Raw genomic sequence first — 23,632 nt, 5'->3', positions numbered from 1 at the left:
CCTGTAAGACCCACACTGCAGGGGATCCTTGTCCCGCTTCAGGATCAAGGAGATCAGTGCCCGGGACATCATCGGGGGCAAAGCCCCCCCCCCCCCCTCCCTTGCCTCATTGAAGGTCCTAACTAGCAACAGGCCCAACAGGTTCATATATTTTTGATAGAATTCGACCGGGGAACCATCCGGCCCCGGTGCCTTCCCCGCCTGCATGCTCCCTATCCCTTTGGTCAGCTCCTCCTGCCCAATCGGGGCCCCCAATCCCGCCACCAGTCCCTCTTCCACCTTCGGAAACCTCAATTGGTCCAGAAAGCGGCCCATCCCTCCCTCCTCCAGTGGGGGCTCGGACCAATACAATTCCTCATAAAAGTCCCTGAAGACCCCATTGATGCCAACCCCACTCCGCACCACGCCCCCTCCTCTGTCCTTAACTCCCCCGATCTCCTTAGCTGCGTCCCGCTTCCGAAGCTGATGCGCCAGCATCCGGCTTGCCTTTTCCGCATACTCATAAATCGCCCCCTGGGCCTTCCTCCATTGCACCTCCGCCTTCCTGGTGGTCACCAGGTCGAATTCAGCCTGGAGGCTGCACCTCTTCCCCAACAGTCCTTCCTCAGGCACCTCCGCATACCTCCTGTCTACCCTCACCATCTCCCCCACCAGACTCTCCCTCTCCCTCTGCTCCCTCTACTCCTTGTGGGCCCTAATGGAGATCAGCTGTCCCCTAACCACCGCCTTCAGCGCCTCCCATACCATCCCCACTCTGACCTCCCCATTATCGTTGGCCTCCAGGTACCTCTCTATGCTTCCTCGGACCCGCTCACTCACCTCCTCGTCTGCCAACAGCCCCACCTCCAAGCGCCACAACGGGCGCTGGTCCCTCTCCTCCCCCAGCTCTAAGTCCACCCAATGCGGGGCGTGATCCGAAATGGCTATCGCCGAATACTCGGTATCCTCTACTCTCGCTATCAGCGCCCTGCACAAAATAAAAAAGTCGATCCGGGAATAAGCCTCATGGACATGTGAGAAGAATGAAAATTCCCTAGCCCCCGGCCTTGAAAATCTCCAAGGGTCCACCCCTCCCATCTGGTCCATAAACCCCCTCAGCAACTTAGCCGCCGCCGGCTTCCTTCCCGTCCTAGACCTGGAGCGATCCAGTGCCGGATCCAACACCGTGTTAAAGTCTCCCCCCATCACCAGGCCCCCCACTTCCAAGTCTGGGATCCGACCCAACATGCGTCGCATAAAACCCGCATCATCCCAGTTCGGGGCGTACATAGTGACTAGCACCACCCTCTCTCCCTGCAACTTACCACTTACCATTACGTACCTATCGCCATTGTCTGCCACAATGCGCGACGCCTCGAACGACACCTTCTTTCCCACCAAGATCGCCACCCCTCGATTCTTGGCATCCAGCCCCGAATGAAACACCTGACCTACCCACCCTTTCCTCAGTCTTACCTGGTCTGCCACCTTCAGGTGTGTCTCCTGGAGCATGACCACATCCGCCTTCAGCCCTTCAGGTGCGCGAACACGCGGGCCCGCTTGACCGGCCCGTTCAATTCCCTTATATTCCAGGTTATCAGCCGGATCGAGGGCTACCCGCCCCCCATCCCCGCCGACAAGCCATAACCCCTCCTCGGCCAGCCACGCGCCCGCACCCTACGCCCGGCCCGTTCCGCACGGCGGCAGACCCCCGTCTCGACCCCCCCACTCGCTCCAGCTCCCCCTTGACCATATCAGCAGCAACTCGACACCCTCCCCCCCCCCCGCGGGCTAGGACCCCTCCTAGCTGTTTTACTCCCCCCATTGCACTTCCGCAAGTCAGCTGACTCCTGCTGACCCCGGCCACTCCCGCCTCTCCTTCGACTCCTCCCATTGTGTGACACACCCTCCTCTTCCATTCCCCATCCGCAGGCTCTCCACCTCCCCCTTCCATCCCAAGCGCGGGAAACAACCCTCGCTTCCCCTCCCCGGCTCTGCCCCCTCCAGTCTTCAGCGCAGTCAAAAGCCCGCGCTTACCACCTACCCGGCCCCGCCACCTCTGACGCAGCTCCTTTTACAGGCCCAGTCCCCTCACCCCTGACTCTGGCCTCCCCCTCCCCCGCGGGGCCCCATCACACTGCCGGCCATCCACCCCTGTTCCATTTGCTTACCCCCCTCCAAGAGCCCCCCCCGCCCAATCCAACCAAATCAGTGTCCAACCCGCCCTAACCACCCTCACCAAACCAGAAAGAAAAAAAACAAGAGCAAAGGACCCCCCCTCAAAAAGTAACATATCAACCGCAATCCCCAAACGCCCATCCCGACCCTCAATCTGTGTCCAACTTCTTGGCCTGAACAAAGGCTCACGCCTCATCCGGAGACTCAAAATAATGGTGCCGGTCCTTGTAGGTGACCCACAGTCACGCCGGCTGCAACATGCCAAACTTCACCCCCTTCCTGTGCAGCACCGCCTTCGCTCGATTGTACCCGGCCCTCCTCTTCGCCACCTCCGCACTCCAGTCCTGGTATATTCAAACCTCTGCGTTCTCCCACCTGCTGCTCCTCTCCTTCTTGGCCCACATGAGCACACACTCCCGATCAGCGAACCGATGAAACCGCACCAGCACCGCCCACGGAGGCTCGTTAGCCTTGGGCCTCCTCGCCAGCACTCTATGGGCCCCTTCCAGCTCCAGGAGCCCCTGGAAGGACCCCGCTCCCATCAGCGAGTTCAACATGGTGACCACATAGGCCCCCACGTCCGGCCCCTCCAGCCCCTCCGGGAGGCCCAGAATCCGCAAGTTCTTCCACCTCGACCGATTCTCCATCTCCTCGAACCGCTCCTGCCATTTCTTGTGGAGTGCCTCGTGCGCCTCCACCTTTACCGCCAGGCCTAAGATCTCGTCCTCGTTGTCGGAGATCTTTTGTCGGGCCTCGCGGATCGCCACCCCCTGGGCCGTCTGTGTCTCCAGCAGCTTATCGATAGAAGCCTTCATCGGCTCAAGCATGCCTGCATTAATCTCACTGAAGCAGCGCTGGATAACCTCCTGTTGCTCCTGCGCCCACTGCATCCACGCTGCCTGATCCCCGCCCGCCGCTATTTTGTTCTTCTCCCCTTGCACCTTCTTCGGGTCCACCACCACTTTTTTAGTCGCCCCGCTCCTGGTAAAAGCCATATACTGTCGGGGAACGATTGTACTCTCCTTCCCACATCGGGAAACGTCGAAAAAATGCCTTTGGGGGCCTTGAAAAGGGCACAAAAGTCTGTTTTTTGAGGGAGCCGCCGAATGTGCGACTTAGCTCCGCATTGCCGCAACCGGAAGTCGAGGAAGCACGTGTTGATTAATAAATCGGAATCTAACACTTGGTATTTCATGATCTACTCTTGTAAACTGCACTCTTGAAATGACATTGGGCGCGATTTACCAGCTGAATCCCGCAGGAATTGGGAGTCGCGCGATCTGTGTCCGCCCAGTTGAAAAACCCACTTAACTGTGCTGGACTGAATGGCTACCTCGCTGATGAGGTCCCAGCCACGCGCCGACTATACTGGTCCACACAAACGGGGAATGGGGGGACCGGTCTCCCAGGCGATCAGAGGCCACTGGCCCCTGTGTGGTCAGCCTCCAGTCAGGCACCCTGGCACTGCTGGTGCCACCCAGGCACCTTGGCACTGTCTGGCAGTGCCATCTGGGCACCCTGGCAGGGCGCCAGGCTGGGAGTGACATGGTGCCAGCCAAGCTGGTATTCTTTCCTGCACCGGGGATCGGTTCCCGGGGGTTCCCTGTCGGTATGTGGTGGGATGCAGGGGGTTCGAGGACCCCTCCCAACAGGTGGGGGCTGTGTCGGGGGGTGGGGTCCGAAAGATCGAGATGCCATTTGGCGTCCCAATCTCTGGACTTCCTCAGTGCAGGAAATGACACTGTGTGGCCTTGGAGACGTTGTTGGGGGGAGAGGTTTGCGGACGTTGCCGGCGGGGACCCGAAATAGCAGAATGGACTATAATTTTTTTTGGTAACATCATAAGCAGTAGTTTTTTCATTGGCATCTGTAAGGTTCTAGATAGACCCCTGTTTGGTATTACAGTTATCCCATGCTGCGTGCCCTAGATCTATTTACAATGTTCTTTTTTAAACCTCCTCCATCTCTCTCTCTCTCTGCACTCTACATGGTAGCTAACCTTAGTGACTGCCAAATGCGGATGTCTCCAAATGTTTATTTTGCCAAGTTTATTTACTTGTTGCAAATGCATTTTACTTGCGCTACCAGAATGCAAATCATTTGCCTCTTGCTGTCAAATGTAGTAACATAGTCAAATTGAATAGTAAAACTCTGTTTCTCTTTAGGTTACCATCAGCAATGCCACAATCCCAAAGTAGATAGCACAACAAATGCATCCACTTCACCTTGGTTTTGTCGGCAGTGTATATTTGCTTTGGCTGTCAGGGTAAGAGTATTTCTGGCTTAAGTAACTTGTGTGATTGGCAATACTGACTCTGTGCTATTCAAGTTATAAGTGCATGCTTATAGGATTATTCAGATTGTCTACTGGGTAATAAATAGTTCTGTATCATTCCGAAAGAAGAGTCATTATGAAGCCCTGGTTCATATTTAGAATCCGGGAAAGGGTTTAAAACAATTGGTGTTAGTTTATAAAACTCAAGACATTTAATGGGGAACACGCGGAAAGAAGGAATTGGACTGACAGGACAGCAAGAAATAAATAAAGTTATTGGCCGCGAGCTACGGTGCATTCATACCAGTTGTTGACAGTTTTATATGATCCTCAGCGCATGGATTTATCACCCTTACAGGACTTGGAGCCAATGATGCGCACTTCATAACCCCCAATTGAAGAATCAAAATTGCGCCAGATCACATCCTGAGGATGCCCCGAGGCATTTTAGAGCTAATGAGTTACACCTGAAGCGTTGCAGTCACCGTTGCTATTGAGGAAAATGGGACAGCCACTCAGTGCACAGCAAGGTCCCACAAACAGCGAATAAGATGAATGACTGTCCTTTGGTGCCATTTTGAATGAGGGACGATGTTAGGCAGGGGAACGTCCTGTGTCCTTGAACTCTGAAAAACAATGAGCATGCTCTTGGTTATTAATGGTTCTCAGCATGAACTTCATTATTGGTGTGAAGAATCGGCAGAACAAAATCTGAGTACTCAACTCCAAAACACGATTCCTGACTCTCCACCATTGACTCACCACCACCTGTAGCACAGTGGTTAGCACTGTTGCTTCACAGCGCCAGGGACCCGGGTTTGATTCCCGGCTTGGGTCACTGCCTGTGCGGAGTCTGCACGGTCTCCCAGTGTCTGCGTGGATTTCCTCCGGGTGCTCCGGTTTCCTCCCACAAGTCCCGAAAGACGTGTTTATTAGGTGAATTGGACATTCTGAATTCTCCCTCAGTGGACCCGAACAGGCGCTGGAATGTGGCGACTAGGGGATTTTCACAGTAACTTCATTACAGTGTTAATGTAAGCCTACTTGTGACAATAATAAAGATTATTATTATTACCCTGTTTTGTGCTAGCTCCCTCAGGCTGTACAGTGTGATTCTAATACCTAGAGTTTCATGTCTTAACGCAGTTTTGCTCTGATGTTTAGATTTTTCTAATGACTAACAACTCTCCCATGGAATTGCCTCGCAGAAAATTGTCGGACACACTGTCTTATAAGGACGACCTCTTGCACCATGTCATGTACATGTATTATTCTGTCGCTAAGATGTCCTTTTACGCCACAATGTTTAATTGCTGTGAATAGATGTCATCTGAGTTCCGTTAAGCGGTAATCGCTGTTAGGGGCAGCATGGCGGCACAGTGGTTAGCACTGCTGCCCCACGGCGCCGAGGACCCCAATTTGATCCGGGGTCACTGTCTGTGTGGAGTTTGCACATTCTCCCCGTGTCTGTGTTGGTATCACCCCCACAACCCAAAGATGTGCAGGGCAGGTGGATTGGCCACGCTAAATTGCCCCTTACTTAGAAAAAAAAGAATTGGGCACTTTAAATTTCTTTTTAAAAGTGGCAATCGCTGTCAGATATGTGATATATCCTGAGTTCAGACACAGTTTAATTGCTATTTCTCTTTCATCTTGCTCCTTTAAAAAAAAAATCACGCATTGCTTGGTTCTCCATTCATTCAGTTGTGATCTGATGCTGTTTGGTGCAAATATCATATTTGTAATTCAGGTGCAACAGTGAAACTTTCATATTAACCAATGCACCACCTGCACAAAAAGGAAAGGGCCAATGAAACCCCAAATTTGCTGCAAATGATAAATTGCTAAAAGGTTCCAAAAATTCGAAATCCGCACCCCTCCCCCGAACCAGAAAATAGATTCTCAGCACAGATGATTCAGTCGCTGTTCCTACCCACATGGTGGAGAGCCTGATGTAGAGGTGAAAACGAGTGGTCACAAGGCAGCTCGTAGAGCTTCAAGATTGAGGGAACCCGTGAGCTGGGGGTTAGACACCTCCTGGTCGGTGGAGGAATAACAGGCTGCCGAGAAAGATGCTCCAGTTTGGGTCGGTTCGACAGCGATCATATTTTAGATTTAGGCAGTGAGGAAACTATAATGCACACTCTACTCATGCGGAGCAGCTTGATATTGTGCAAAGCTTCTCGTGGAGATGTAATGAATACTGAGGTATTGTGACACTGCTGTGATAACACTGTTATTTGTTTTTCTGCCTCTTTATAACAGAAAGGAGGTGCTTTGAAAAAGGGACCACTTGCTAAAGCTTTACAGATCGTCAAACGAGTGTTACCCTACAACATGGATGAGCTTAACTGGGATTCTCTGCATAGAACTAACCTGCAGCAGTGCTACTGTTACTGCGGAGGACCTGGAGAGTAAGATTTGCAGAATAGATTATTTTTTACTCCACTCGCCCCCAAACCTCTCTTGATTTTTCTCCCACCATCCCCAGTGCCTTATCTTATTCCTTGTCCAATCACTAGGAGACACACACTGAGGGTGGCACAGGTAGACTTTACCTCAGACCTTTTGACCCCTCCATCTGAATAATTGAGTATTCAGTACTGGGTGAACAGTGGTGCAGCAGTATTGTCACGGGATTTAGTGATCCCAAAGACCAGGCTAATGCCTGACGGACACGAGTTCAAATCCCACCACTGCAGCTGATGGAATTAGAATTCAATTAATAATATCTGGAATTGAAAGCTCGTCTTTGCAATGGTGACCATGTAAAAAACCCATCATATCAGATTCAGATAGTGCCGTTTCGGGAAGGAAATCTGCCATCCTTACCTGGCCTGGCCTACATGTGACCTCAGACCCACAGTAATGTAGTCGACTCTGAAATGGGTGAGCAAGTTAATCAGTTCAAGTGCCATTGGGGAAGGGCAATAAATGTTGGCGTAGCCTACGATGTCCACATACCATGAAAGAACAAAACAAAGGGATCAGAGCTCACCCCCAAAACCTGCATCCATCACTACCTGTTGCACTAAATCTGAAGCTTTATGCAAGATGATTAGATAGGAAGGACCATTAAATGTAGTTTCATCTGGTTTTCAGCACTTTACCACTCTACAATGACAAATTGACAGACTAGTAAGGTTCTGCATATGAAAGCTTAGTGCTTTGACAATTCAACAATTTTCTGTTTGTGTTAAAGATCCAGTGAACGGTGATATTTCTGTATCCACCTTTCATTACATTTAACCGTAAAACCCCCTCTTAATGGACTGATGGATAAATATACCTAACAGCACAGACCAGAAGATCCCAGATTCGTTCCTAATCTCCGTTGGGACAACTACTGAGATGCTGCATTTGACCTTGGCAAACAGTCAAGGGGGATAAGTCAGTTAGGGATCACGTTCCTGACTGCTGTCTCGCTTCTGCTGCTGGAAAGATCTAGAGATTGTGGACTTTAGATGACAGTGAGACAGGCCTCAGCCATGATGTTTTTCATAATCAATTAACCTGTCAACACCACCCTCCTGGATTGATCTATGAGGAGTAGCCACTTGGCTGAGGTACGCTGGCACTCATGGGAATATATCTGAGTCTTCAAGAGGAAAAGTGGGAGAATGTGGGGAGAAGGGACAAGTCTGAAAATCCCATCTCCATTAATATTTCAATAGTTGCTACCAGGGAAATGTCTTACAGAGTATATGTGATCTTTATGTACGGGCAACATCTTTTAAAACTTCAGAATTCTTACTGTTAGAGTCTGGTTTAGCACAGTGGACTCAACAACTGGCTTGTAATGCAGAACAAGGCCAGCAGCGCGGGTTCAATTCCCGTACCAGTCTCCCCGAACAGGTGCCGGAATGTGGCAACTAGGGGCTTTTCACAGTAACTTCATTGAAGCCTACTTGTGACAATAAGCGATTATTATTATTATTACTGTCTAGTCTTCAGTTTACTTGTTAGAAATTAATTTCAACTGAGGTGGATTGGCTGTGCTAAAATTGCCCCTTATTGTCCAAAAGATGTGCAGGTTAGGTGGGATTATGGATTTAGGGCGGGGTGCTCTTTCCGAGGGTCGGTTCGGACTCCATGGGCTGAATGGTCGCCTCCTGCATTCTATGTTCAAGTGGATTATTAGCCAGGAAAGATTAAAATGTGCTGACATGTGTCATTGTAAATGTGCTAGTATTTCACACTGATGTAAACGTGATTCCTCTTACCTTTTGGCACCAGGTGGTACCTGAAGATGCTTCAGTGCTGCAGATGTAAGCAGTGGTTTCACGAAGCCTGCACTCAGTGTCTGAGTGAAGCCATGATGTTTGGAGACAGGTGTGTGCTCACATTCAAGTCATTTTCCTAATGTCATGATGAATGATAAACTGTTGTGTGTGGTTGGGGGGTGTTAGTAGAGGGGGGGATGTTAGAAGAGTGTCATTCTTTAATTCACTGCCACACTGCAAATTACTAATCCCACATGAAACGCAATGTTTTCTTATTGTATGTGCCTTTGGTGTTTATAACTACACTCGGGAGATCGGCACATCCGTATTTGTTTCAAAGTCACAAATTTGGCTTGTTTGTTTCTCCTTCCTCGTTGTTACTTCTTTCTGATTGAATGATCAAATGTTTATTTCGCACACATTTAATGAAAGTGGTTGTCGGCACATCCATTTGGTGAGGCACAAATTTGGCCAGAAGTAAAACTCTTCACAGTGTAGTGTGGAAATGTCCCAGGACATATACTCTGATGCCTGAGGGTTTGGAGGAGGGAGTTACGGGAGACCAGCAGTGCGTCTACATCCATCCGCCACCAGATCTCAAATGGCAGACAGTATTGTGGTCTCCTCAGCAGCATTTGCGTATATATGCGGCTGCCACATCACACCGTGTTCGGAGGAACCCTACAGGACACCTTTGGCCTGGATAGTGTCAATGCCTTTGAGGATTACCGGTGGAATATGTTATATTTATAATCACTTTACCCACTGATGGCAGTCTGTGAAAGGTCACTTTATTCCACAGCAGCTGGGTGGCTTGCACACTAAATTTTGTTAATAGGTGGCAGGTCTGTTGTAACATGAACTTATACCGTCTGGGTCAAGGAATAATGTCATTCATCCCTGTTTATTTTGAATGTGATAAGAAGTGACAGTGGTGATGGTGTGTTACAGTCCATTCATTTTGTAATCTGAAGCTATGGATAGTCATGGTATCGAGGTTCCAACATTCTCTCCGTCACATGGCTGAGCAAGAATCCCTCTGTTATGAAAAGTTTCCTTGGCCTACAGTCCTAGGGTAGGATTTGAACCCTGAGCTGTTGGCGCAAAGGCAGGGGTGTTACCACTGCACCACAAGAACCACATGGGCTGCAGCGGTTGAAGAAGGCAGCTCACCACTGCCCTCTCAAGGGCAATTAAGAATGGGCAATAAATGCTGACTAGCCAGAGATGGTCACATGCTATGAAAGAGTAAGAAAAAAGGTACATGCTCACCGCTGACCTCGTAGAAAACAAAGATTTGGCAATCTCTGTCATGTGGATTTCACCTTTTGAGGGTGGCACAGTAGCACAGTGGTTAGCACAGTTGCTTCACAGCTCCAGAGACCCGGGTTCGATTCCAGGCTTGGGCCACTGTCTGTGCAGAGTCTGCACGTTCTCCCAGGGTCTGCGTGGGTTTCCTCCGGCTGTCCCGGTTTCCTCCCACAAGTCCCGAAAGACGTGCTTGTTAGATGAATTGAACATTCTAAATTCTCCCTCAGTGTACCCAGAGTGTGGCGACTAGGGGCTTCACGTAAGCCTACTTGTGACACTAATAAAGATTATTAATATTATTAGACAAACAGTAGATGGTGCTTATTTATTTGCACGCTGCAGGCATGAGCTGATTTATTCCTCAAAATGCAAGCTTTATTTCATATAACTTAGAAGCTCAATGGCATTGTTACAGAAGAGGTTTTTGTTTGATGTGTAACCAGGATGGGGGAATGGGGCAAACCTCCCCCACTTTCTGATTCGTAAAGACGCTCATCAGCCCATGTCTTTGCGGTTTCAGTACTTGGATGACTGTCTAAATTAATTTTTTTTTGCATGTTTTCTTTGTTTAAGTGCGCCTCAGTGTGTGCCAGGTGCTCTACTTTTCATGAGTTGAAGCTCACTCGTAACCTGAACATAATAAGGCACATTCTCCTTGCGCTCAAAATTACACTTTCATTGAAGATTTGGGGCCAGATGTTGCTGGAGTAGCTCCACTCATGGCACTACTGCCGTTAGTGAGAAATATTTAGCACAGGGCTGAATCGCTGGCTTTGAAAGCAGATCAAGGCAGGCCAGCAGCACAGTTCGATTCCCCGAACAGGCGCCGGAATGTGGCGACTAGGGGCTTTTCACATTAACTTCATTTGAAGCCTCCTTGTGACAATAAGTTATTTTCATTTCATTTCATATTCCTACTCTCTCCAACTCAAACTTATTGTGCACCATAATCTGCTGAAAATGGGGACTGATCGCAGCATGGGGAGGGCAACCAGAGTATCTGGGGCCCCAGTGAACACCAGGACCAACAACCTTAACCAAAGAGATTTAAGGATTGAGAAATAAACAGAGGAATGGCTGAAAAGGAGGATGATTCAGAGTCAGATCAGATCATAGAGTCATAGAATTTACAGTGCGGAAGGGGGCCATTTGGCCCATTGAGTCTGCACCGGCCCTTGGAAAGAGCATCCCACCCACGCCCACACCCCCACCCTATCCCAGTAAACCCCATCCAACCTTTTGTTTGGACACTAAGGGGCAATTTAGCGTGGCCAGTCCACCTAACCTGCAGATCTTTGGACTGTGGGAGGAAACCGGAGCACCCGGAGGAAACCCACGCAGACACGGGGAGAACGTGCAGACTCCGCACAGACAGTGACCCAAGCCGGGACCCTGGAGCTGTGAAGCAACTGTGCGAACCACTGTGCTGCCCATAAGAGAGAAATAAAGAGAGGAATAAGAATTAGTTTAAAAGAGTGAAAAAAGAGGCAAAAAGGAAAAATAAAAATGTAAACATTAAAAAAATTCTACATTTTTAAACTCTTCCAACAGTAATCACTACTGGAAAGAATGAGACTCAGCATCTTAAATTCATTGCTTTCTGGGCCAGAGGAGGTGTTTGCCTTTACATAAACTATTATCACCTTGTTAAAAGTGTGCCTACACTATTAATTACAAGATTTAGCTTTCTATGGCAAGCTAATGAACAGTTGAATGAAAATTCAGAAAGTTTTTAAACCTAAAGGGTGACTAAGGGGGAGAGATACCCGATGTGCGAAGTAAATGGTGAAGCGGCATTAGTTGACCTGCAATTCTAAAGGTTTCCATTTAATCTCCTGGACCTCCTGATCAGTTTGTACATTAATAATGGTGTGTGTAGAGACTTCCGGTGGCGGCGATGAGTGAGTGAGCCGCACAATCGGTGGCTCTCACTCCGGCGGGATTTGAGGACCTGGTTCCCCGGTTTTGCGGGACCGCGGAGCGCTGGAAAGACGGAGGTGCTGAGGAACGGGCAGAGCTGCATGGAACTGCGGGAGAGCAGAAAGCACGCAAACGGGAGAGGAAGGGACAAAGGCAAGGTGCAGGGGAAGCTGACCCGGGAGCAAAGATGGCGGACCTCGGACCCGGCGATCCAGCAGGCGCTGGAAAACATGCTGCAGGTGATAAAGAGCAGTTTTGAGTCGTTGAAGCGGGATAACTTGGACCCACTTCAGAAGGCAGTGGATCAATTGAACCAGAGATTGGATGCCCAGGATGAAATAGGTAAGGAGCTGGGGGAGGCGGTGGCGGAGCAGGCGGACGCGCAGACGATTGCTGTGCTAGAAGTCGGCGGGTTGAAGGAGAGACAGAGAAGACGGCTGGACAGAGTAGAGGAGCTGGACAATAGAGCCCGCAGACAAAATCTGAGGATCATCGGCCTCCCGGAGGGGGCGGAGGGAGCGGATGCCACAGCGTTCGTGGCGGATCTGTTGATGCAGCTGATGGGGACTGAAGCCTGTCCCGCCTGCACAGAGTACAGGCGAGACAGGTGCGTCCGATGGTGGTCAGGTTCCACAGGTTTGTGGAGAAGGAGCGGGTGCTGCAGTGGGCAAAGAGCGCTAAGAGCAGCACGTGGAATAACAGAGTCCTTCGCATTTCCCAGGACCTAAGCCAGGAGGTGGCCAGGCGGCGAGCAGCCTTTAAACAAGTTAAGGAGGTGTTGTTCAAAAAGCACGTGAAGTTTGGTCTGCTCTTCCCGGCCCGTCTTTGGGTTACGCATCAGGGCCAACACCACGACTTCTCTGAGCCCGAAGAAGCGATGGACTTTGTGAGGGATCAGGGGCTGATCTCGAAAAAAGGTCCCACGGGCGCAAGCTAGGGTCCGAGAATTACTGGTTGAAGGGACGCCTACTGTGCCTGGACTGCAGGTCGACTGTTTACTGCTTTAAAGGTGCCGTGTGTATTTTTGTAATGGGCAGTTTGGCCTGTGGGGGGAGGGTATTTCTCCCCCCCCCACCCCCCCTCTCTCGAATGGTCTTTTTCCTTGTATTGCGGTGTTATATATTTCTTCTTTTTTTTTCATTTTGGTGCTCAGAAAGGGACGTGGGTTAACACTTTTCTGTGTACACAGCTGGGACTGTATTGTACCTGGAGCAGCCTCGCGTTGCTGGTTGATGTTTACATCTTGTTTGATCTTTCCCATCTTAGTGAGACTGCTCCAGTGGGTCGGAGTGGGGGAAGGTGTGCTTGGGAGTGGGGAGATGAGGTCGGGGAAACAATGGGAGTGAGACAAGGGGGCGCCGGAGCGATGAGTCACCGGGCTAGCAGATTGGCTAGTCAAGAGAGTCAGGTGGGGGGGGGGGGGGGGGGGGGGGAGAATACAGCCAGTGAATGGCAGGGGTGGAGTTATCGGGGGATGTTGCTAGGGGGGGAGGGGGGGTTGAGTTATTTTGCCGACGTGGGGGATCTGAAGTAGGTAATGGAAAGGAGGTCGGGGGTGGAGGCAGCCAAGAGGCGAGCCAGGAATGGCACGGCGCAAGGGCCGGGGGCGGGCCCAAGAAAGGTTATGGCTGACCGGCGGGGTGGGGGGTTGTGCCCCCCCAACCAGGCTGATCACCTGGAATGTCGGGACTAAATGGGCCAGTTAAAAGGGCACGTGTGTTCGCGCATTTGAGGGCTCTAAAGGCGGACGTGTTTATGTTGCAGGAGACACATCTGAAAGTGTCTGACCAGACTAGGCTAAGGAAGGGCTGGATCAGCCAGGTCTTCCACTCGGATTTGGATTCTAAGTCCAGGGGGGTAGCAATTATGATCAATAAGCGGGTTCAATTTGAGGCGGAGGGCGTAGTCGCAGACGGCGGGGTCAGATTCCTTATGGTAAGGGGCAAGCTGGAGGGGAGAAGAGTGGTGCTGGTGAACATATATGCGCCAAACTGGGACGACGTTGACTTTATCAAAAGAGTGCTGGGGAAGATCCCGGACCTAGGCTCACGCAAGTTGATAATGGGGTGGGGGGGACTTTAATACGGTCCTTGACCCGGGGCTGGACCGGTCATGTCCCAGAACGGGCAGACTCCCAGCAATGGCAAGGGAGCTGAAAGGGTTCATGGAGCAAATGGGGGCTGTGGACCCAGGGAGAGCCAGACAGCCGACGGGAAGGGGCTACTCGTTCTACTCGCATGTTCATAAAGTATATTCTAGGATTGATTTTTTTATTTTGAGCAGGGACTGGGTAGGGGAGGTAAAGAATACGGAATACTCGGCAATCACTATCTCGGACCATACCCCGCACTGGGTGGACCTGCAGGTCGGGGGGGCCGAATTACCATCGCCCACAATGGAGGTTAGACGTAGGACTGTTGTCGGAGGAGGGGATATGTGAGAGACTGCGGAAGTGTATGCAAAATTACTTGCAGGTGAATGATACGGGGGAGGTTTCAGCAGCGACCCTGTGGGAGGCGCTGAAGGCAGTAGTGAGGGGGGAGCTGATCTCAATTCAGGCTCACAGGGCCGGGGCGGACAGAGCAGAAATGGACAGATTGGTTAGGGAAATTCACCGGATAGACGAGGAGCATGCGGGGTCCCCGGGGGAGGACCTACTCAGGGAGAGATGGAGATTGCAGGCTGAACTGGGGGTGCTATCCACGAGTAGGGCCGTGGAACAACATAGGAAGGCGAGGGGAGTGGTGTATGAGCATGGGGAGAAGGCCAGCAGATTGCTAGTGCAGCAACTCAGGAAGAGGGAGGCGGCCAGGAAACTAAGTAGAGTGGTTGATGGGGAGGGGAGCAGAGTGGAGGACCTGGCAGGACTGAATAAGGTATTTCGGGACTTCTATAGGAAGCTGTACACTTCAGAACCCCCAGAAGAGCCGGAGGAGATGAAAAGGTTCCTGGATGGACTAACCTTCCCAAAAGTAGGCAGGGGACTAGTGGCCGGGCTAGGGGCCCCGATTAGAGCGGAGGAGGTATTGGGGGCCTAAAGGCCATGCAGTCGGGGAAAGCCCCGGGACCGGATGGATACCCAGCAGAGTTTTACAAGATGTTCTCGGAGATAGTGGGACCAGTCCTGACAAGGGTTTTTAATGAGGCAAGGGACAGAGGGACCCTGCCACCGACGATGTCGCAAGCCACCATCTCGCTGATACTAAAGCGGGACAAGGACCCGGAATCCTGCCGGTCATACAGGCCAATCTTCCTGATCAATGTGGATGCCAAGCTCCTGGCCAAGGTCCTGGTGGTTAGGGTTTGTGAAAGGCAGGCAGCTGACCGCTAACTTGAGAAGATTGTTTAATGTGATCATGATGCCCCCGACGGGCAAGGAGGTGGAGGTAGTGATGGCAATGGACGCTGAGAAGGCCTTCGACCGGCTGGAGTGGGGCTATTTGTGGGAGGTGCTTGGACGTTTTGGGTTTGGGGAGGGACTGGTTAATTGGGTCAGACTATTTGACCAGGCCCCAAAAGCTAGCGTTAGGACGAACAGGATAATGTCAGATTATTTCAGACTACACCGCGGGACCAGACAGGGGTGCCCACTCTCCCCGTTGCTGTTCGCGCTGGCCATAGAGCCGTTGGTGATGGCGTTGAGAGCTCCGAAGGGGTGGAAGGGAATGACTAGGGGTGGAGCACAGGGTCTCTCGCTATGCGGACGACCTGCTCCTGTATGTGTCGGACCCACTGGCCGGGATGGAAAATATACTGGAAACATTGAGGAAGTTTGGCCGGTTTTCAGGGTACAAATTAAATATGGCCAAGAGTGAGATGTTTGTGGTGCAGGCTAGAGGCCAGGAGAATAGGCTGAAGGAGCTGCCATTTAGGCTGGTTGGGGAAAGTTTCCGGTACTTGGGGATACAGGTGGCACGAGACTGGGGCAGGTTGCATAAGTTAAATTTGACTAGGGTGGTGGAACAAATGAAGAGGGAGTTTCGGAGATGGGATGAACTCCCGCTGTCACAGGCGGGGAGGGTGCAGACTGTAAAGATGACAATCCTCCCTAGATTTCTGTTCATCTTCCAGTGCCTCCCGATCTTTATCCCATGGTCCTTCTTCAAAAGGACTGGCAAAATCATCATGAGCTTTGTCTGGGTGGGAAAATCCCCGCGGGTGAAGAAGGCGATGCTTGAAAGGAGCCGCAGCGAGGGGGGACTGGCATTGCCGAGTCTGATCAACTACTACTGGGCGGCTAACATAGCCATGATAAGGAAGTGGATGGTGGGTACGGGGTCTATCTGGGAACGAGTGGAGGTGGCTTTGTGCAGGGGCACCAGTTTGGCAGCCCTGGTCACAGCTCCCCTACCGCTGTCGCCGGCCAGGTACTCCACCAGCCCGGTAGTGGGGGCGGCCCTGCGGATATGAGGCCAGTGGAGGAGGCATGTGTGGGGGGGTGTGTCTGTTTGGGCTCCAATATGTGATAACCATCGATTCGCCCCCGGGAACATGGATGGAGAGTTTCGAACATGGCGGCGGGCGGGGGTGGGGAGGGTGGGCGATATGTTCCTGGAGGGAGCTTTGCGAGTTTGAGGGGCTTGGAGGAGAAATTTGGGCTGGTAAGGGGAAATGACTTTAGGTACTTACAGGTGTGGGACTTTGTACGCAGACAGGTCCCATCCTTCCCACGCCTCCCGCCAATAGGGATCCAGGACAGAATAGTCTCTAGAGAAGGAGGAGAGGGTAGAGTCTCGGATATCTACAAGGTGCTCATGAAGGGGGAAGAGTCCCAGACGGAGGAACTGAAACTCAAATGGGAGGAGGAGCTTGGCGGGGAGATGGAGGACGGGCTGTGGGCGGAAGCTCTGAGTAGGGTAAATTCAACTGCAACATGTGCCAGGCTCGGCCTGATTCAATTTAAGGTCGTTCACCGGGCCCACATGACGGTAGCTTGGATGAGCAAATTCTTTGGGGTAGAGGACAAGTGCGCTAGATGCGCGGGAGGACCAGCGAACCATGTTCACATGTTTTGGGCATGTCCTAAGCTTAGGGGGTACTGGGAGGGATTTGCGGGGGTCATGTCCCGGGTGCTGAAAACAAGGGTGGTGATGAGTCCAGAGGTGGCAATTTTCGGAGTTTCGGAAGACCCGGGATTCCAGGGGGAGAAAGAGGCAGATGTTCTGGCCTTTGCTTCCCTAATAGCCCGGAGGCGAATACTGCTGGCATGGAGGGACTCAAAACCCCCGAAGACCGAACTATGGCTTTCGGACATGTCAAGTTTTCTGGGTATGGAAAAAATTAAGTTCGCCTTGAGGGGATCTGTACTGGGGTTCGCCCGAAGTTGGCAAACATTGATCGACTTCTTTGCGGGAGAGTGAACGTCAGCGCGGGGGGAGGGGGGGGGGGATTAGGGTAGAGTAGGAGGGATAAATAGGCGGGTAGTGTCTAGGGGAGAGGAGCGGGCATGTGCAGTATGGTTTGATTGAAGTAGTGGTTTTATACTGATGGTTTTATATTGATGTTTGCACATTTCTGTTAGCTGTAACTGTTTACAATGCCAAAAAAATACCTCAATAAAATTGTTTGTTAGAAAAAATAATGGTGTGTGTTGCTTACTCGTAGTTCTTCAAGTTTCACCCTAATGTTTTCTTTTGCCATACATCCCGATTAACAAGATGCCCACTCACTGCGTCTATGTTATTGTATTAACTATATTTTCCGTTCTCCTATTTTCAGATTTTATTTGTTTGTCTGCTCCGTGTGTAATAAAGGACCCGAATATATCAAACGTATACCCCTCAGATGGTAAGTAATTCAATGGATTTAAAACACAAATAGGTAAAGTTTGATTCACAGCAGACCCTATTGTTTGCCTCTTAGCATTGTCGCTCTGAAATCTTACCGTGTATTCCACCACAGCACGAACCCCATGTTAGGTCCCAGTCACATTTGAAAGATAATCCTCAACTAGGCCATACCAAGGTGGAGATGAGCATAGGTCACGGGCGGGATTCTCCGTCCTTGCGGCGCGCCCCCGGGATTCTCCGTCTCGCCAGCCGGCCAATGGGGTTTCCATTATGGGGAGAATGTGCAAACTCCACACGGACAGTGACCCAGAGCCGGGATCGAACCTGGGACCTCGGGGACGTGAGGCAGCGCGTACTAACCACTGCGCCACCGTGCTGCCCTTGATTCATTCCTGCTTGAGGCAAGTTAATTACGATTATTTGCCAAACTATGGTCAAATTGCCATGATTCTTTGCTACAGAGAGGTCGGCACAGAGTCTGCTTCAGGTGGAACTGAGTATTGAACCCAGTCCAGTTGGTGTCGATCTGAGCCACGTGCTAGCTGACTAACCAATGATGCTAACCAGCTCCCCATGTATCCGCGAACATTCTGCCCCACTCGCCCTGCTGACCCTCCCCTGTCTGCCTCCCGACCCTCCTCCAGTCTCCCTCCAGACTGTCTGCTGCTCTCCCCGCAGACCCGCGCCTCCTCTCTCTTCAGACCCACTGACTCACTCTGTGCAGAACACAGTTGTACATTTCCTGCACTTTGCTACACTCTGTCAAAGCGTCTTCCTATTGGTGAGGTTTGTTTCTTCCTGGGCATGCAGCAATCACTGTGGATGACTGAGGTGAGGATGATGACAGCTCTCTTCGCTGTACAATGTGACTGGTGTTTCCATGGTGCTGAGCTCTGCTGTTTTCACCAACGTCACACAGCATTTTAGCAGATAATTAATAAGCAGCGACACTGGAAACAAAACGCAGAAGTGTCAAAAAAGATTCACATCTTGAGCTTTGTCTTAACCACTTTACCATCAAATGCACAAAAAGGTTAAATCGAATGTGCATACACTGAGTGAATGGGTTTTGAGATCAAACGGGTGGACTTCTCCCAGTCACCTCGTGCAGGTAGCGAGCGTGTGCGGTGAATCTGGCGGGCGGGCATGGTGAATCTGGTAGGTGTGGTGAAACTGGCGGGAGCCAAAAAGATGGGCCACCTGCCAGTGGGGTGACTGACCCTCCATTAACCCACCATTGGGAGAATTCCAATGTGATTTTCGATCTGGACAGCTCTGTGCTGTGGGACTCATGCGGTCACTGCAACAAAGGTCCCACGTTTGACCAGGGGTGGATTGCGAGAGGGGGGGTCGGGGGGTAAATGCGATCTGGTGGCCTGACGAAAACAAGGGGGCAGTGTGAAAGGAAGGATGTGCAAGGAGGAGGGAAGAGCGGGGGAATCACGATGGCAGGCAGAGGGGCGAGGAGGTGGATTCAGAAGACGAACAATGGAAGGCAGAGGGAAGACAGAGAGGAGGGAATCTGGACCCCAACAGGCTCCATTAAAAGCTCACAAACAAGGGGGGGGGTCAAAGGGCTATCACGCTGCCTACTGGAAGGGGATGGATGAAGACTGCAGATGTGGTGGGTAGAAGTCCGACTGAGGCATGGGTGCGTCGCAGGTGATGGGCTGGGGGTGGGGGGAGGGGAGAGGTGATTGGAGGAACAGATTTCTTCTTGAGGCTGCGAGCCTTTTCCCTCTGAATGCTGCCATCCTGCACGGTTTGATGAAGACAGGTTGGGCTGGAGAGTGAGTGACATGAGTGTGCCGGATGGGTATTTAAATATGCGATCGGACCTTGGAAAGCTGGGGAGTGGACTAACGAACGGCCCACCAGGAGAGTCAGAGGGGAGTCCGCCTCTGCATAATTATTGAGGCTCCAAGCACTGAATCTGGCGTGGGATTCCGCCAATCTGGCCGGTGGGACAAGGGCCACCGGAACCACCCGCCACCTCACTTAGTCTCAAAACATGGGAATTCCACCCACATTTTCAGTGATGGGTTCTATTACTATTAGAATTTGCTAATCAGAAAGGAAACCAGCCACATCCAAATTTCAAATTTGGTTCACATGGAGCGTGAGTAATATATTGGACAATTTTGGTTGTTGTAGACTGAATACATCTAACTCCACAGGAAATGAGAGGACTTTAGGCAGCACCCACGACCACTACCATCTAGAAGGACAAAGGCAGCAGATACCTGGGAACCCCACCACCTGGAAGTTTCTCTTCAAGTCACTCACCATCCTGACTTAGAAATGTATCGTCGTTCCTTCACTGTCACTGGGTCAAAATCTTGGAACTAATATTACAAAGGTTCAAATTTAACTCCATGGCGGAGAAACCATTGCACCCTTTGTAACAAGGCTAAGACAAATCACAGAGCTTTGCGATTTCGGGTCAGTGTTAAATGACATGTTACGGGACTGATTGGTATGTGGTTTAAACAGCGCAGCTATACAGAGAAAATTGGTCGCTGAGCCAGAGTTACTGTTTAAAAAGATGCTCGTAAGGCGTCAGCGATAAAGAGCGCCGAGGGTGGCGCCCCGGAAGCTGCAAAGCGCACAGAGCTACGAGGTACACCAGTTAGGGTGGGAAGCTACGAGCAGCAGTGGCGCCAGGAATGAAGGCGCTGGTTTAAGTAGAGAGAATAATAATGCAGAATCCAGGAGAGTCGCAAGGTATAGAAGATTTAATCAACAGCCTAGGAATAACACAGAGTGCTATTGGTGCGGGGGAGTCACTCTCCAGAAACGTTTAGATTAAGAGAAGCAGAGTGCTTTGCATGGGGAAGGAAAGGACATTTGAGGCACAAGTGTAAAAACAAGCAGGGCCTGCCCAGCATCAGCAGAGTAAATAGTCCAGGCGAATCGCCCAGCGGGTGAACGGAACATTTTGTCACTGAATAATGTGAAAGTGGGCAAGGCAACACTCCATCAAAATGGAAGTAGACACGGGGGTGTCAGCTACTGCCATGAGCAAACAGACCTACTGGACCGAGTTTAATGGGGTGCAGCTCCAAGAGGCCAAATTGAACAAGCTGGAAATGTTTAAATTGAAAGAGGAGAGCCTGCACGAAGTTATGCAGAAATACCAAGATGTGTTCCAGGAGGAATTGAGAAAGATCAAAGGATTGCAAGCAAAAATCCATGTGGAAGCAGAAGCCATCCTGAGATTTTCTAGAGCAAGATCTGTGAACTACCCATTGCTGGAGAAAGTAGAAACAGAACTAAAATGACTGGAAGACTTGGGCATCATTAGGGTGGCCAATTTGCAGGGTGGGCAGCACCCATTGTGCCTGTAGTCAAACCAGACAAGATCATCCATATCTGCAGAAATTACAAGCTGACGGTAAATCAGGCCATGAAATAGAGGATCCATATGCCAGGTTGGCTGGGGATTTGACATATGCCAAGTTGGATATGTGCCACGCTGACCAACAATTAAAACTGGAGGACTCATCAAGAGGACGTCACCATAAATACTCATAAGGAGTTATACCAATATACACGATTGTCATTTGGGGTTTCATTGGATTGCGCCATCTTCCAGCAAACTATGGAGAGTTTTCTGCAGGGTTTGCCCAGGGTTGTCATTTATTCAGATGATGTCATTTATTTTAATAATGGAATCCACTGAAGAGGAACATCTGGCCAATTTGACAATATTTTGAAGCGATTTCAGGAGGCGGGAGCACGCTAAGTAAACAAGGTGGTTTATCTTGGTTATCGGGTGGATGCTTAGGGGTCCCCCCATGGAGGCCAAATTGAGGGCAGTAAAGGAGGCACCAGCTTCTCGACACATCATAACTCAGATCTTTCCTGGGGATGGTCAACTATTATGGGCGGTTCCTCCCAAATCTCGACATTGCTAGCGCCGTTACATTAGCTTTAAAGAAGTGCCAGAGATGGAGTCGGAAAGCACCACGACAAGAGGCATTTAACCAAGTTAAGCAGGCACAACAGTCTTCATGCTTATTGGTGCATTTCATCCCCTCAAAGAAGGTAGTACTCACATGCAATGCATTACCATGTGGGGTAGGGGCAGATTTGGCAGGGAGGGCTGGAGACAAGGCAGAGTTGCCAGAAAAGGAACCATGATTCAGCAAATGTGGAAAGAACATTTGAGGTCGACGATCCAGTTTTTATAAAAGAACCTTGGAAGTGGACCAAGTTCGGTCCCGGGCTTTGTGGTGTCCAATGAACAGAACGTGCAGGAGCAGCTTTTGAAGAAACACATAGACCACTTGCTTAGGCGGGAGCCGCCCCAAGAGCTAGTATTACGGTGTGATCCAATGGTGCCAACACGTAGTGGTGTTGTTAGTCCAAGGAGTGAAGCAGCTGATCAGCTAGGGACAGGCCAAAGTGCTGCTGCTCCCAGTGAAACCAAGGAAATAGTGGAAAGTGAGATGCTGCTACCAGGAGAGAGTCCCAGTGAAGCAGGTCCAACCAAAGTTGCCTCTACAGTGCAACCTCAACCAGTTGAGCTACGTCGATCCCAGAGAAAGAAAAGGTCCCCTGACAGGCTGAGTTTCTGATAAACTGTGTTAAAAATGCTTCATATTGCTAATATTTTGGAAGTTGTATAGGTTATCAATGCACTATGTAATAAGGGACTTAAAAGGGGAGGGGTGTAGCTGCTAGCCCCTTTAAGGGGGGGGGGGGGGGGGGAGAGAGAGTGCATTGGAAAGGTCATGTGACCCGATCGTCCAATGTGGAACAGGTTCGGAGATCTCGGTGCAAAGACACCGATTATAGTGCTCTGTGTATAGTTTGAATTTACAATAAACCCAAAATTGTTCGTTTGTTAACTGGTGGTCGGCGATTATTGCATTTCTTACATTCACAGAACCTGTATTGCGGCTGCACCAAGGGGGACCAGCATAAAAGCTGCAGTTTGTACTGGGCAGGTGACTGCCCCAAACATGCTGCACCAGATATTTGGACACAATTTTGGCCGATCTTCGATTCTGGATTCAGTTCTGAAAGCGTAGTATAACTAGATGTCACACATTGGGGCTTTGGACGCCTCATTTCTATATTCCTGATGACTACAGACCAACACCGTCAGTAAATGCTGCACATATTTAGGGAGTTCTTTGTTCTTTTATTTGAACCCTATCTCTTTGCTTTATTTCTAGGGTAGATGTCGTGCACCTTGTTTTATACAATTTAGGGGTCTGTGGGAAAAAGAAATACTTCGATTTTGAAGAGGAAATATTAATATTTATTAATCAAAACTGGTTGAGCCTCCAGCTTGGAAAGGTAGGTGCACATGTTACTGTGGAGCTGGTCTATAGATAAACGCTCTCCTGCTCTGACAGAGGTACAAATTAAATTCGATGTCAAAGAACCTTCCGAATATTAAAAATTGGTTTGTCTTCAGCAATATTTGACAAAGTAGTTGAAAGGTCGTTTGACTTGAAGCTGACTTGATTGATGTTAAGAATGGTCCCCAGTGTTGGTTACTGACATTCGAATGCAACTTATTTCGGGCTCTTAACCTTTCAATGCCAGTGTAAAATCAGAAAAGCAAGCACTTAAAAGTGAAATTCAGACTTGCTGAGAAAAATAAAAAGTCAGGAATGCAGTCAAACATATGGCTTGGTTTATTAATTGCAGGAAAGACAGTGAGTTTTAATGCAATTCTTTGTTTTGTGGTTTATAAGGGTTTAATTTTGTTTTGCAAAAAATATACTTTATTCATAAACTATCTGAAAGAAACATTTCAAATTGTGATAACAGTAAAGTGCAATGATATTCACATTCACTACGGCAATCAAGATGCACTGTGAAGTGCTTCAATACAGTAATGAGAACATCACAAACATTCCAATATTTTTGTTACAGAGAGTACAATGCTGTTCAAATTATATACATGTTGCACTCTGAGGTGCTTCGACACTCTTACATTT

The 23,632-nt window shown here is 50.0% G+C and overlaps 1 protein-coding gene across 1 annotated transcript in view; it reads left to right on the top strand.

Annotated features, from left to right (window-relative positions):
* phf19 (PHD finger protein 19) overlaps positions 1-23,632 on the top strand; it is a 69,551-nt gene that overhangs the window by 13,542 nt on the left and 32,377 nt on the right. The window contains exons 5-9 of the mRNA XM_072488551.1: positions 4,323-4,423; positions 6,698-6,846; positions 8,669-8,764; positions 17,605-17,673; positions 22,859-22,982. Coding sequence (XP_072344652.1) covers positions 4,323-4,423; positions 6,698-6,846; positions 8,669-8,764; positions 17,605-17,673; positions 22,859-22,982 — 539 coding nt within the window. The remainder of the gene's footprint in view (positions 1-4,322; positions 4,424-6,697; positions 6,847-8,668; positions 8,765-17,604; positions 17,674-22,858; positions 22,983-23,632) is intronic.

The sequence above is a fragment of the Scyliorhinus torazame genome, chromosome 22 (genome assembly GCF_047496885.1).
Source record: "Scyliorhinus torazame isolate Kashiwa2021f chromosome 22, sScyTor2.1, whole genome shotgun sequence".
NCBI classification, from domain to species: domain Eukaryota; kingdom Metazoa; phylum Chordata; class Chondrichthyes; order Carcharhiniformes; family Scyliorhinidae; genus Scyliorhinus; species Scyliorhinus torazame.
This window is presented reverse-complemented; position numbering and strand designations above follow the sequence as displayed.